This window comes from Nycticebus coucang, chromosome 23, assembly GCF_027406575.1.
Source record: "Nycticebus coucang isolate mNycCou1 chromosome 23, mNycCou1.pri, whole genome shotgun sequence".
Taxonomy (NCBI): domain Eukaryota; kingdom Metazoa; phylum Chordata; class Mammalia; order Primates; family Lorisidae; genus Nycticebus; species Nycticebus coucang.
Genome location: NC_069802.1, coordinates 37,643,150 through 37,657,562, shown reverse-complemented (window position 1 = coordinate 37,657,562; position 14,413 = coordinate 37,643,150). Strand labels below are relative to the sequence as shown.

Below are 14,413 nucleotides of genomic sequence, written 5' to 3'. Positions count from 1 at the left end.
CACAGTCCCAGAGGCAGGAGAGACCACTCTGAGCACAGAGCCAAGTCAGGTCCCCAGCAGGGCAGAGTAGAGATGGTGCAGCGCAGAGGAGCCACCAAGCTGCCAGAGGGAAGGAAGCCTGAGCCTTTGCTGGGCAGGGAGGGCAGAGCCCGTGTTGCTGTCCTGGGGCACTATGATTTACAGATGAAAGAAACCCAGCTGCCAGTGGGCACCTTTACTCAGGACCTCTTGAGATACGGTCTTAGGGCCATGGTCACTCATGTTCAGCGCAGAATAAACCTCTTTAAATTATTTTGCAGAGGTTGGTTTTTTTCCATTAACAAGCTGAATATGATTGAGCATGGCCAGAGATCCACGAATCCAAGAGACTGTCAGTAAGTGGTCTTGAGGCAGCTGGGTCACAGTTAGGTGTTATACATGGGGAGACAGGAATTGCAGATAAAATCATACACCAATAAGCGGAAGACACACATTGGTTTGACCTGAAAAAGCAGGACAACTAGAAATAGGGGCTTACAGGTTACAGGTGGGTTCAGAGACTCTTTAATTTATAATTGCTTAAAGAAATAAAGCTTTGTTTAAAGGAATTTGCTTATTTGTTGGAATAAGCAGAAAGGGATATTTTAAGTTAAGATACACAAGTCTGCTAGTCAGAGCAAAGCCCCAGAATCCTGACTCAGAGTGATCTGGGAAGAATTGAAGCTGTGAACGCACCTGGCGTTGCTGGGCCTTAGGTACTGTCTGTAGTTTGGTGTCTTATTGCCACAAAGAATGTTTTGTCAGCCTTCTGATCTCTATTTTAACATGCTGGTCTAAACGCCAAAAGGGAGGGTATAAGGAGGTTTATGGGTTTAGTACCACTACTGAAACCATTTGAAACCATTATATAATTTATGGATATCTTGCTAATATGGTTTTTGATAGATGTTTATATCACATAGGAGGGAAATTCATTAATGAAGTAGAAAGCAGCACACAGCAATGTAAATACCTTGATTAGAATTATTTCAAGATAGCTATTATAACATTTGTGTATGTCCTAATGAAAATAGAGCTTCAATATTGTATTAGGAAAGCAAGGCCTCTTCATATGTGGTGCAATCTGTACCCTAAAGAAAAATTTTAAGAGTCTTCATCAAATAATAACTTTTGATGGCTGGTGCCTTGCAAGACAGAATAGAACACTTCCTATTAGAATTAAAAATAATAATAATAAATAGCTCTTTTAGCTTTTTTTGGCCCTTTCAAAGGGATATTGTTTTTTTTTTTATTATTAAATCATAGCTGTGTACATTAATGTGATCATGGGGCACCATACACTAGTTTCATAGACCATTTGACATATTTTCATCACACTGGTTAACATAGCCTTCCTGGCATTTTCTTAGTTATTGTGCTAAGACATTTACATTCCACATTTACTAAGTTTCACATATACCCTTGTAAGATGCACCGCAGGTGTAATCCCACCAATCCCCCTCCCTCTGCCCACCTTCCCCCTCCCACCCCTCCCTATCCCCCTTCCCCCTATTCTTAGGTTGTAACTGGGTTATAGCTTTCATGTGAAAGCCATAAATTAGTTTCATAGTAGGGCTGAGTACGGGATATTGGTTAAATTAAACTTATCTCAACGAGTAGGTTTAAATTTGTAACTCTTATTTCTGCTGATGGCAGGAAAAAAATAATGCTGCCATTTGTGGAAAGAGTCTGTCTGTTTGGGGCCGTGCAGCACTCTCTCTCCTTTTTCCTTTAGAAAATGGCACTCACATTTTCATTAAGCCCTCTCTGCCTTGTCTTAAGCCAGCCACCTCACCTCCAGGCCATCAAGGGCACCTACCAGAGGCCTTCTCCCACTTTCCTGGAAGCTGACTGCAGAGATGCCCCTCACCCCTACTGGAGATAAACTAAGAGCATCTCCAGGTTTGCTGGGCCTGTGTGCTATGCCTCTGAGACCAAGCAGGGTGCGCCTCTCTGTGAGGCGCACCCCAAGTGTGGAAATAAAGGAAAAGCTTGAGTTTTTTTCCAGGGGGAAGTCCAGAAGTCCTGGACACAACCCAGTGAGAACAATAGCCTCCAAGCAAGCCAGAGTCAGGTGTCCTGGTTCCCTATGGGAACTAAAAGGTGGCATTTTAACACCTGATTAAGCTAAAATTAAGAAGCTGACCCCATTTTTTGTTCTAAATTTCCCCCTAAAGGGCCTGTCACACCCTCTTAACACTCTTTTCTGCTAATCCAAGAATCTCTGAATCTAGCAATCCCCCCAACCCACCCCCTTGCAGGATATCCCACCTCTAGGGGCAGGTCTTGCAAAGCATTGGGGAGTTAAGAGTTCTGCAAATACAGCCTCCCGCTGTTGCTGCAGCTCTCAGCTCCAATGTTGATCCCTCCTACATTAAGGGAGGTCTACATGAAAGAGAGGCTGAGAAAAGGAGAGAAGAAGCTGGGTTTGCACATAAAACTTCAGCTGCCAGATCAAACCTTTCCTGAAGCCAGTACTTCCTTAGACTTTGTAAAGGAGCATAAAAATCTCAGGACTGTTCTTCAAGTACTTATGCAAAAGGTAAGGTCAAGCTTAGAGGCTGAATCCTGCAACATCCCCGTCTGAGGGTGCAGCTCTAACATTACACACTTGGCAGAACTCCACAGAAAGACAAGGCACGTATAAGGGCTGCCCTACAGACCACACAGGAAATTCCTTGCTGGCCTCCCATAAACAAGGATGTGCAAATTGTGGCTTTAGGTCTACAGGTTGAGTGTGACTCCTAAAACTAATAATGTCGACTTCAGGTTTATCTCCCAGGTGCAGACCAGAGAAGAGATGAGAGCAGTCCCCTCCACCTGCCTGGGGACATCCCATCACAGATCTTTCTTCACACACACACACCCCTCACCCCTGGTCCTGATCAAACATTCACCTGACCTGATGTAAAAGGTGAATTTCCTGGTTTCCTCACAGAGTGTAACCATTTACCTCACTGCCCACCCCTCCTTTTCCTTTCTGTATGCCCCCTCTCCTCAGATACTGAAGTCCCCAAATTCCTCACCAGAGAAAAAAGTCCCAGAGGCTTCTGTGGTTTGTGTTATTCTAGGTGCATCCTCAGAGTTTTGACTTCACTTGAGATCTTTGCTTCATTCTTTTATTTTTTTTGCAGTTTTTGGCCAAGGCTGGGATTGAACCTGCCATCCCGGTATATGGGGCTGGTGCCCAACTCCTTTACAGGTGCTGCCCTCTTTGCTTCATTCTTTTATTTTGGGTTGTCAACTTCTAAGTCAGGGAGGCTGAGAAATAGTCCCTAATGCTTGAGAGCAGTTTGAGTTTGGTTCTCTATTACCTGTACCTGATCATCCTCCAGTGAACTGTGTTTTACCCCAGTTTCATACGAGGGGGCAGCACCCAGTTGCAGGGCTGACCCAGACTCCAGCCACTCTCCCCTTCAGTCACCCTCCCTCCACTTGCTCTCCCCCCAGTGCAGTGTCTGGGGTGGTAGGTGATGGAGGGGGCCTACATACCACATGGCACCAGCAGGGAGGGGTCTATGTCACCAGCTGTGGTTGCCCTGCCCTAGTGTCCTGCCCTGTCTGTCTCTGCTGGTGAAGTCTCCATGAAGGACGGCCATCTGTGCTCTCAGCAGAGCCAGTATCTGCTGTCCCTCCTCTGCTGATTTGGCCCTGGAAGTGGCTCTAGAGACTGATATCTCCTGAAGCTCAGCTCTACCCTCCCTGTGGACCAGGCCTTGGACTATCCATCTCACAGCTCTCTCATGGTCCAGCCAGAATCAGGCAGCAGTGGATCCAGGGGCCAGAGGAGCTCCCAGCCCCCACTTATGACTATGGGGCCATAGACACGTGGCGGGAGGGACAGCTTCAGGCATTCTCTGCCCAAACACTACCAAGTGTCTGGCGTCCCTGGGAGCCTCAGTCCCTGTGGCCTGTGCAGTCTGTGGGGGTGCCTTCCTCTCACCAGGAGGGCCACAGTCACTGCCTTTTGGACCCTCCCATCGCTCATGGTTCTGGGTTCTGCTTCCCACTCAGCAGCTCCCAGCCCAGGCAACAGCATCTCCTCCCTGAGACATGGAACTGCCCGTGGCAACTTGTATTCTCTCTCTCAGCAGCTTCCTCCACATGTGTAGCATTAAACTCTGAAAATACAAGGCTTTGAGTCCTTATAATTAAGAGATGCTTCTAAAATTTAAATATTAATAAAAGAAAATACTGTTTGATTTCTAGTGCCTGATACTTCCCTTGTTTTTGCTGTTTTCTTTCACAGGTTTTAGTCAAAAGCCAGAGCTGAGCTCTGACTCCTTTCCTCGCAGAATCTGCATCTCCTGCTGAAGTAACAGAGGCCTCAGCAGCCTCTACATAGCTGGAGATGATGGGGTGAAACGTGCTTTCCGGTCTTTCAGACCTACCCCTGTGCTATCAGGTGTTGTGTTCGGTTACAGCTGCAGATAAGGAGACTTCAGCTTTATACTGTTCTTGCCACCACGTATAATGACAACCCTGGGCATTATACAGAAAGTAAACCTAAGAAGACTGCAAGGGGAGCCAACAAGGCAGGCAGGACCCAGAGAATTACACACAGGTGAGTTCCCGGGCGTCTTCTGGTCTAATATGTCACAGACTGGATACTGGAGAAGCCAGCAATAACCTGGAAATGCCAATAGCCACTGACAAAAAAAAAAAAAAAAAAAAACCTGCTCTCATTAGCAGAAGGATCAGAAAAGGAATAGCCTAGCAAGACAGAACACTTGTAGACAATGAGCACACTACTCCAGTCAAATGCCACAGAAAAACTGTAGCTGAATTTGGCAAATTTTGCAAGCAGTTTAGCAAGAACTCCCTGTTTTTGCTATCCTGCCAAGGTCCTCTTAATAATTTTCTGCCCACTGACCCCTCCTCACCCTGCTTTTGGCTATAAATCCTCACCTTCTCCTACAATATTTGGAGTTGAGCTTAATCTCTCTCCCCTATTGCAATAGTCTCCTTTTTTAAGTTTAATGTTTTTTCAGAGACAAGGTCTTTCTCTGTCATCCAGGCTGGAATGCAGTGGTGCAATCATAGCTCATTGTAATCTCCAACTCTTGGCCTCAAGTGACCCTTCTGCTTCAGCCTCCCAAAGTTCTGGGATTACAGGTGTGCACCACCCCACTCAGCCTCCTATTGCAATAAATCACCTCTTTCTTGGATGTTTAAGTCTGATGGAATTTGTTTCTCGACAAAATATAACATATCAAAATTTATGGGATAAATTATCAGGCAACATTTGTCCAAAAAGTTAAAAATTAAAAAAATTATGGGATAAAGCTAGAACAGTGCTGAGAGGAAAATTTATAGCACTAAAATGCATACATGAGAAAAAAGAAAAACTCTCAAAGCAATGATTTAAACCCTCATCTTAAGAATCTAGAGGTAATAAAGCAAAATAAACTCACATCAAGCAGAAGAAAGGAAATAATAAAGAACCAATTTGACAAATTAAAAACAAAAAAATAATAGAGAAAAATCAATGAAACGAATAGCTGGTTATTTTAAATGATAAAATTGACAAAAACTCTCACTAGATTGATAAAACAAATTATCATTAACAGGAATGAAACAGGGAATATCATTAGGGACCCTACACACACAAAAATCCTTGAAAATATTAGCATACAGAATTTGGCAACATAGTAAAACATGTAAGACCCAATAATTGCACACGGGGGCACCTATTTTGGAGAAATGAAGACTCAAGTTCACACAAAGCCTGTAGCAGCCCAGATAGAAAACAATCCATATGTTCTTAAGAACGAAATCCTTATTGTACCCTCAATGAATCCCCAACAATAAAAAAAAAAAAAAAAAGAACGAAATCCACTCAGACCAGAAGCTTTGAGTCACAATAAACTTACTATGAGGAACTTAATATCTTTTTTTCATAATAGCACACATTATAAACATTCTTTTGAAAAAACAATAATTTTCCTTAAAATTATAAAAAGGGTCTTCTATGAAATATATATTTACTATTATTGGTAAATTAGTAAATATATATTTACTATTAAAAACTCCTAGGAACATTCTCTTAACTAAAAGAATTCATTCACTATATTTATCAAAATCTTATGTGTCAGCTATTATGAAAAATGGTAGTTCTTCACTTACACAACTTCTAAATATTAATATTTAAATAATATACAAACTACTAGAGGAAATTTCTTTGCCTAATAAATACAAGTTGTAAGAGCTAATATATATTTTTCCCTAAAAGCATTTTCCCCCCTCAACAATACATTAGCTATATTTAGCACTTAGTAACTAAGATTTAAGTCACTGATTTTAGTCTTTTCTTCAACAATATTTAGTAACTACCTTTCATATAGTAGACACTACACTCATTAATTGGCATAAAATGTTGAAGACTCCAGGAGCCTAGAGCAGAGTTGAGTCAGTCACTAGCAAAGTAATAGTGACAGGACAGGGTCCAGGATTGACTGCTCTGGGAACACACAAATATAATGAAGCTGTGGTATGTTAAGAACGGGAAAACAGAACAAGGATGCAGGCCTGAGAGCTGAGAAACAAACCCATGCATTTATCAAAATCCACATGACAGGTATTACAAATTATTGTAAGTTCTTACAATAATAATAGTAATAACAAGCATTTAACCAGGCCAGGTGCGGTGGCTCATGCTTATAATCCTGACACTCTGGGAGGCTGAGGCGAGTGGATTACCTGAGCTCAGGAGTTCAAGATCAGCCTGAGCCAGAGCGAGACTGTGTCTCTAAAACTAGCCAGGTGTGGTGGTGGGTGCCTGTAGTCCTAGTTACTCGGGAGGCTGAGTCAAGAGGCTCACTTAGGCCTAAGAGTTTGAGGTTGCTTTGAGATACCACAGCACTCTACCAAGGGCAACAAAGTGAGACTATCTCAAAAAAAAAAAAAAAAAAAGAAAGCATTTATCTAAATTGAAAAGTAATCAGATCTCTATCTCGCACTTACATAAAAAAACCAATTCCATTGGAATTAAAGACCCAATGTAAAAAGCAAAACTTTAGGTGGTGCCTATAGCTCAGTGGGTAGGGCGCCAGCCACGTATACCGAGGCTGGCCGAGGTTCGAATCTGGCCCAGGCCAGCTAAACAACAATGACAACTGCAACAAAAAAATATCTGGGCATTGTGGCAGGTGCCTATAATCCCAGCTACTTGGGAGGCTGAGGCAAGAGAATCACTTAAGCCCAAGAGTTTGAGGTTGCTGTGACCTGTGACACCACAGCAGTCTACCCAGGGTGACAGCTTGAGACTCTGTCTCAAAAAACAAAAAGCAAAACTTTAAAATTATTTATGAAAAGATAATTTGAATACCTTTATGATCCTCAAACAAGAAAGGGTTCTTTAAACAAGACACAAATAAACTCAAACCGCAAAAAACCTACAAATTTGATGATATTAAAATGAAAAAATATGTAAATCAAAGATATAGAATACAAGAGAAAAACAAACATCATAGATTAGGGGAAGATATTTATATAATTGAACAAAAGACTAGAATCTACAATATAGAAAGAATTTTTATAGGGCTAGGCACAGTGGCTCATGCCTGTTAATCCTAGCACTCTGGGAGGCTGAGGCAGATGAAGTACTTGAGCTCAGAAGTTAGGGTGAACAAGAGTGAGACCCCGTCACTACTAAAAAAAATAGAAAAACTAGCCAGGCATTGTGGTGGGTGCCTGTAGTCCCAGCTAATTGAGAGGCTGAAGCAAGAGGATGCCCAAGAGTGTGAAGTTGCTGTGAGCTATGATGACACCACTGTACTCTACCCGGGGCGACTGAAACTTTGTCTAAAAAAACAAAGACCATTTTTACAAATTACAAGAAAAGACAAACTACTAAATTGAAAATAGGCAAAGGAGATAAACAAGGATGTCACTGAAGAAACTGGAATGACCAATGAACATGAAAATGTACTTGCCCTCATTAGTAACTAAAGTGATAATAACTAAACCATAATATGAAACTAACTCACACTCATCAGGCTGATAAAAGTCTGGAAAAACCAAATGCAGTGGTCGGGGGCGGTGAGCTGTCTCCCATCCTGCAGGTAGGGTGTGAGCATGCCTGGAGGGTGATCTGGAGGGTGCCTGGCAGTACCAGGAGAGGTGGACATCAGCACACCCTATCGTAGGGCAATGCTGGAGACATGCTGGGAAAACCCTTGCACAGGTTCAAGAATATTCATCACGGCAGCATTTTTTTCTTGTCCCATTGTAATAGAGATTGTAAACAATCTATTACAGTTATATTATGACATACTATATGACAGCTGAAATGAATAGATAAACTACAGCTATGTCTGCCAACATAGATAAATCTCAAAACATGTTGAGCCAAAACAGCAAACTATGTAAGTACAACATGGTATCATTTATATAAAGTTTAAATAACAACTATGATTTAAGGAAATATATATTTTAAGGAATTTTTAAATACACATATGTATATACAAGTATTAAAATGGTATGATAAACACCAACTTTGGGGCAGAAAAGGGAACCAACTCGGGCAGAACAGACTTGTGAGAGGGTAGATGGGGGCTTTAGATGTACCCACATAGCTTTAACTCCCAAACTGGATGATGGACACACAGATGTCCATTATATTAATAGGAAAAGGGGGATCTAACTAGCCTCAGGAGGATGGGGGCAGGCATCAAACAAAGCTCTCTGAGGGCATGTCCTCTGAGAGGAAACCAGAAGAATTAACAGGCAGTCATCAGGAAACTGAAGCTACACTGGAAGAAGACGTATTCAGGGATCTACAGGCAGAAAAAGTCCCTAAACAGAGGTAATGAGGGCAATGGCTTGAAGGCAAGGAAAAGCGTGAGGGACCAAGGAGCACAAGTGATGTCCAAATGCTAATTTGGCTGAACCCAGTTAGATACTCAAAAGTTGGTAGCTTATGCCTGTAATCCCACCACTCTGGGAGACTATTATGGGCAGATTGCTTGACCTCAGGAATTCAAGACCAGTCTGAGCCAGAACGAGACCCCGTCTCTAAAAATAACCTGGCGTTGTGGTGGGCGCCTGTAGTCCCAGTTACTTGGGAGGCTGAGGCAAGAGAATCACTTGAGTACAAGAGTTTGAGGTTGCTGTGAGCTATGATGCCATAGCACTTAACTCCAGGGCAACTGAGACTCTGACTCCAAAAATATAAATAAATAAATAATAAGTTACTACAAACATGCCAATGAAACACTGAACATATAGTTTGAAGAAAAAAAAAAGAACTAAGGGGAAAAAAGACCTACTAATAAAGGAATAAAAGCAAATATGTAGCTATATAATATCTAGATTTTATATAGCTATAACATTTTTTAAGCTAGAAGAAAATACTAAGCTAGAAGAAAAATCAGAACTTGAAACACTAAACAATTCATAAAAATACAATGTGAAAGGTCAGATATTTTGAATTACATAATGTTGATAAGTTCTGAGTCAGTATCACAAGTGGCATTGAGTGAAATGGGGACACTCACAAAACTGGTCCTGCTGATGCAGAAACTTTAGAAGGGACATCAAAGCTACGTGTGATAAACAGGTATTGGATGGTAAGAATGTGGCTCCTGGCAAGCGCAATGAGAACAAAGGTCCTCAACACCTTCCCATGAGAAGGCTTTTGTAAAAAAATATGATCATTCTATGGGGGACCTACAAAACAAGGATTGATAGGCCTGAGCCCTAAAATATCTGAGTGGGGGAAAGAAGAGAATTTAGATAAACAAAAGACCTCAAGACCCACTCATGCCTGAGGGAAGAGCATGACAGTCGTGCATGGGGAGACACTTGGTGCACACTGTCAACACGCTGTAATCCTGAGGACGACCCCAAACCAGAGGATTCTGAGACGCTGAAAGAGAATTCAAGAATGGATTACTCATCCAGTTTTACGTTCAGTGAATACTTGGTCCTACTACATTCCAGGTACAGAGCCAGGCCTAGGGACGTGTCAGTGACGCATGCAAAAAGGTTCCTTCTCTCACAGAATTACAACCCAATGAAGTGAGCAGAGGCACATACTGTTCCAATATAGTCTAACAAGCATCGTGATGGAGGTATCTAGGAGGGACACCAGACTGAGGTTCTGATAAAGCAAATACTGATATGTGAACTATTCCTATGCTAGGAGACCATAAAGATGCAGTTTTAGCAGAGTTTCTACTTCTGCTTGGGATATATACAGTTGAAAAGAAAGTTGTTCCCACCCTAATAATGAGGAAAAGCCAAATAATCTATAAAAGTATAACTTTTCTTGAGCCCATCAGAGAGCTGCGTATTTAGCAGAGAACTGTTCAATGCACATACATGAAGAAACTACCATGGGCTGGAAAACATCCAAAAGCGGTAAAGAATAATAACCAATACTCATATAGGGCCACGAAAAGGAACTGTTCCCACCAGCCATTCTTGACAAGTCCATAACAACGAGGATAGGATATTAGCTAAAATATTCAGGAAGGGCTTTCTTCGGAAGTAAAGAATAATTAGCCTTAAATGAAGCACTTTCCTTGACCTGCCTAACAAATCATAAAAGCGAGACCAGAGGGGAACAAATTGTTTTCAAGTAACTTAACCATCTCAGAATAAAGTCCAGGTATATTTATGAGAGTGCAAAAAGATCCATCACCCAACAATATAAAATCTATGAAGTCTGGCATCCAAACAAAGATTATCAGGCATACCAAGAAGCCTGAAAATGGACTCATAATGAAAATAATCACTGACTAAAACTAATCCATTCTGAACACAGATGTTAAAATTACCAGACAAGGACATTAATTATTATAAGAGCATTCAGTATACTGAAAAAATTAAGTAGATACATAGAAGATAGAGAAAAATAGATACAAAGAGATCTATTAAGTAGATCTATTAAGTAGATACAAAGAGATCCAAACTGAACTTCTAGAAATGAAAACTGCAATGTCTAATATAAAAGATACACTTGGTGGGATTAAATAACAGATTCAACATGACAAAAGAAAAGATTAGTGGACATAATAATAGAAACTATACAAATTGAAACAAGAAAAACAATTCAACAAAAGGAGAAAGATGAGTTTCAGTGAGCTGTGGGATAAATTCAAGCTACTAATATATACAGTTATAAATGGAGTCCCCAAGGGAGAGGAGAGAGAAGGCGGGGCATAAAAAAGTATGTGAATAAATCATTGCCAGCAATTTTTCAAGTTTGATGAGAATTATAAACCCACAAATCCAAGAAAGTCAATGAATCCCAAACACAGACAACATTAAAAAAATACACTAAGTTACAATATAATCAAAATTTTCAAAACTAAAGATAAAGCTAAAAGGAACCAGGAAACAAAGATAACAATGACAGCAGATTTCTTGTCAGAAATAACATTAAATAAGAAGAAAGTAACATCGTTAAAGTACTGAGAGTAAAAATAGGTTTGAACTGATAATTTTACACTTCACAAAAATAACTTTCAGAAAACAAAGGTGAAATAAAGGCATTTCCTGAACACAAAAGCCAAAAGAACTCATCGATGGCAGACTCACACCAAGTGTTAAAGGACGCCTTTAGGCAGAAGGACAGTGATGCCAAGCAGAAACCTGGATGCCAACAGGGAAATGAGAATCCTGGAAACTGTAACTGTGGGTAAATACTTGAGGATTTTCTTATTATTTAAATCTATTTAAAAGATCATGATCTGCTTAAACAAAAATAATGAAATATATTGTGGGATTTATAACCTATGTGCCATATAAGGTAAGACACACATGTGTGACAATGGAAGCATAAAGGGGGGGGGGTAAAAATGCAAGTCCATAAGGTTCTTGTGCCATGGGTGGAATGAGAGACAGTGCTGCAGGTGGGCCCTGACAGAAGTATATTGGAAACTAAATTAATTATTAAAAGAATAAAACAAAAAGGTATAGCTAATAAACCAAAAAAGGAGATGATGGAAAAATTTAAAACCTCAACCTGAAAGACAACTGGAATGAATAGAAAACAAATAGCATGATAACACACTTACACTTGACACTGTGAATAGTCACATGGAGTGCTAATAGAATGAACTATTCAGTCAAAAGGTAGATATTGTGAGAATGAATAAAATAGCAAGACCAACTGTATACTTCCCACAGTAAACGGATATTAAATATAAAGAGACAAATGACTTAAAAGCCAAAGGATGGGGCTGGGCATGTACTCCTAGCTACTCAGGAGGCTGAGGCAAGGGGATCTCTTGAGCCTAAAAGTTTGAAGTTGTGAGCTATGACACCACAACACTACCCGGGATGACAGTGAGACTTTGTCTCAAAAAACAAACAAAACCCCCCCAAAATTAATCAAAGAATGAAAAATACCATGTTAACATTACTCAAAGAAAATTAGAGAGGCTATTTTAACATTAATATTAAATTATACTTTTGCTGATTTTATTATTTCTAAAACTATTTTAAATTCTATTAATTAATATTAAATTAATGCTTGGATATTAGACAAAATGGATTTCAAAGCAAAGAAAATACTAGGGATAAAAAAGTTTATTTCATAAAAATGAAGGCAATCAGAGTCAGGCATGGTGGTGTGTGCTCTAAGACAAGAGGATCATTTGAGGCCAGGAGTTTGAGGTCAGCCCTGGCAGCACAGTGAGCCCTCATATCTAAAAAATAAAATAGAATACATACATGTAAATGAATAAAGAGGCCACTTCAGCAAGAGGACATAACAATCCTAAATGTATCTGCCTCCATTAAGACAGTGTCAACCCAAATGAAAAACTGAGACAGGAATCTCAATCAGCTGAGGTTTACTGAGCAAGGATGAGCATGGGAAGCAGAGGTGATGGCAGTTTGTAACCTGTGTTCTGAGGGAAGTTGTATGAGACACAGGAGTTCAAGATCAGTCTGGGCAACATAGGGAGACTCTGTCTCTATACAAAATTTGTATTCACAAAATACATTTTTTCTACAAAAATAAAGCCATGCTATTTTATATTATGCTTTTTTATTTTATTATCTCTTGATATCATTATGCATTAATAAATATTGATCTTAATCTATATCTAAATATATGAATTAACTATGTGAGTTGTTTAAATATACACTATATAACATGTATAAATAATGTATATTTATGGTAAAGAAATACAGATATTTGTATGTGGAAGTTTATGGAATAAGGAAACGTGAGTTGTCTGCCCCTCTCCTTGGTAACATTTGTCTGTCCCATGGGTTCCCTCCAGGAATAGTCAGGCTTTCCTTTGGGCATCTACATATATGGTACACTTACTGGCACATAGCCTCTTCTTTAATTTAAAAATATAAAGTCATTTAAAAAGTTAACTTCTCTAAGTTTTCTTTTCTTTTTTTTGAGACAGAGCCTCAAGCTGTCGCCCTGGGTAGAGCGCTGTGGTATCACAGCTCACAGCAACCTCCAACTTCTGGGCTCAAGCGATTCTCCTGCTTCTGCCTCCCAAGTAGCTGGGACTACAGGTGCCTGCCACAATGCCTGGCTATTTTTTGGTTGCAGCTGTCATTGTTTGGCTGGATTCGTACCCGCCAGCTCAGGTGTATGAGGCTGGCACCTTAGCCGCTTGAGCCACAGGCACGGAGCCATGCTTTAAGTTTTCTTAAAGATACATCATAAATTTCCTAGCATTTATAGCTTTTTTCATCACAAACAGTCTGCAATAACAACAAAAACATGGAGTTTGTCATGAGAGCAACAGATATGTCAATGTGTTTCTGGAAATTGGAAGCCCTCTGCTAACACAAATATGAAAAGGAACTCGGTTGCTGGAGCCCAGAGTTTCTGGCCATGATGGTTCCTTCCTTGCTAACTCAGCCACCTCATAAGGAGAGGTTGCCCAGAACACAGGAGGTGCTCAGTGAACGTCAGTAAAGCGAATAAACACAATAAGACACAGTTTATCAGTACAAAACAGAAAGTGCACAGGGAAACAGTACACACATTGGGGCAAAACCTCAACTACAAGGCATGGAAATCAGTGCTTAACAAAGACAGTGGAAACAACTCACAGGACGCTTGGCAGAAAGTCTTCCAGTCACGGTTCCAGTCTGATTCCATGTTGAGGAGACAGAGCCCTTTGCCAGTTAGAGGAAACCAGGTTAGACTCAGTGGTGCTGTGTGAGTCCAGAATGGGCAGCCCCTTTACCTACAACACAAAACCCTTGCCCCTCCAGAGGTCCACACAAAGCTGGCCCTGGACTCCCAGCCCTGAAATGTCCTTGGGGCTACAAAACACCTGATGTGTGATCAGAGAGGGGCAAGGAAGGAAGTTTCCCTCTAACTCAAGTAAAGCTGCAATGGGACCCACAGGTTTCTGTCACAGGTCCTGTGCATGGCAGGCAGGGGCAATGACGGGTGGTGGGGAACTCA

General features: G+C 40.7%; 1 protein-coding gene across 1 annotated transcript in view; it reads right to left on the bottom strand.

Moving 5' to 3' along the window:
* POLN (DNA polymerase nu) overlaps window positions 1–14,413 on the bottom strand; it is a 105,934-nt gene that overhangs the window by 34,484 nt on the left and 57,037 nt on the right. The window contains exon 15 of the mRNA XM_053577998.1: window positions 14,053–14,118. Within this exon, the coding sequence (XP_053433973.1) occupies window positions 14,053–14,118 (66 nt within the window). The remainder of the gene's footprint in view (window positions 1–14,052; window positions 14,119–14,413) is intronic.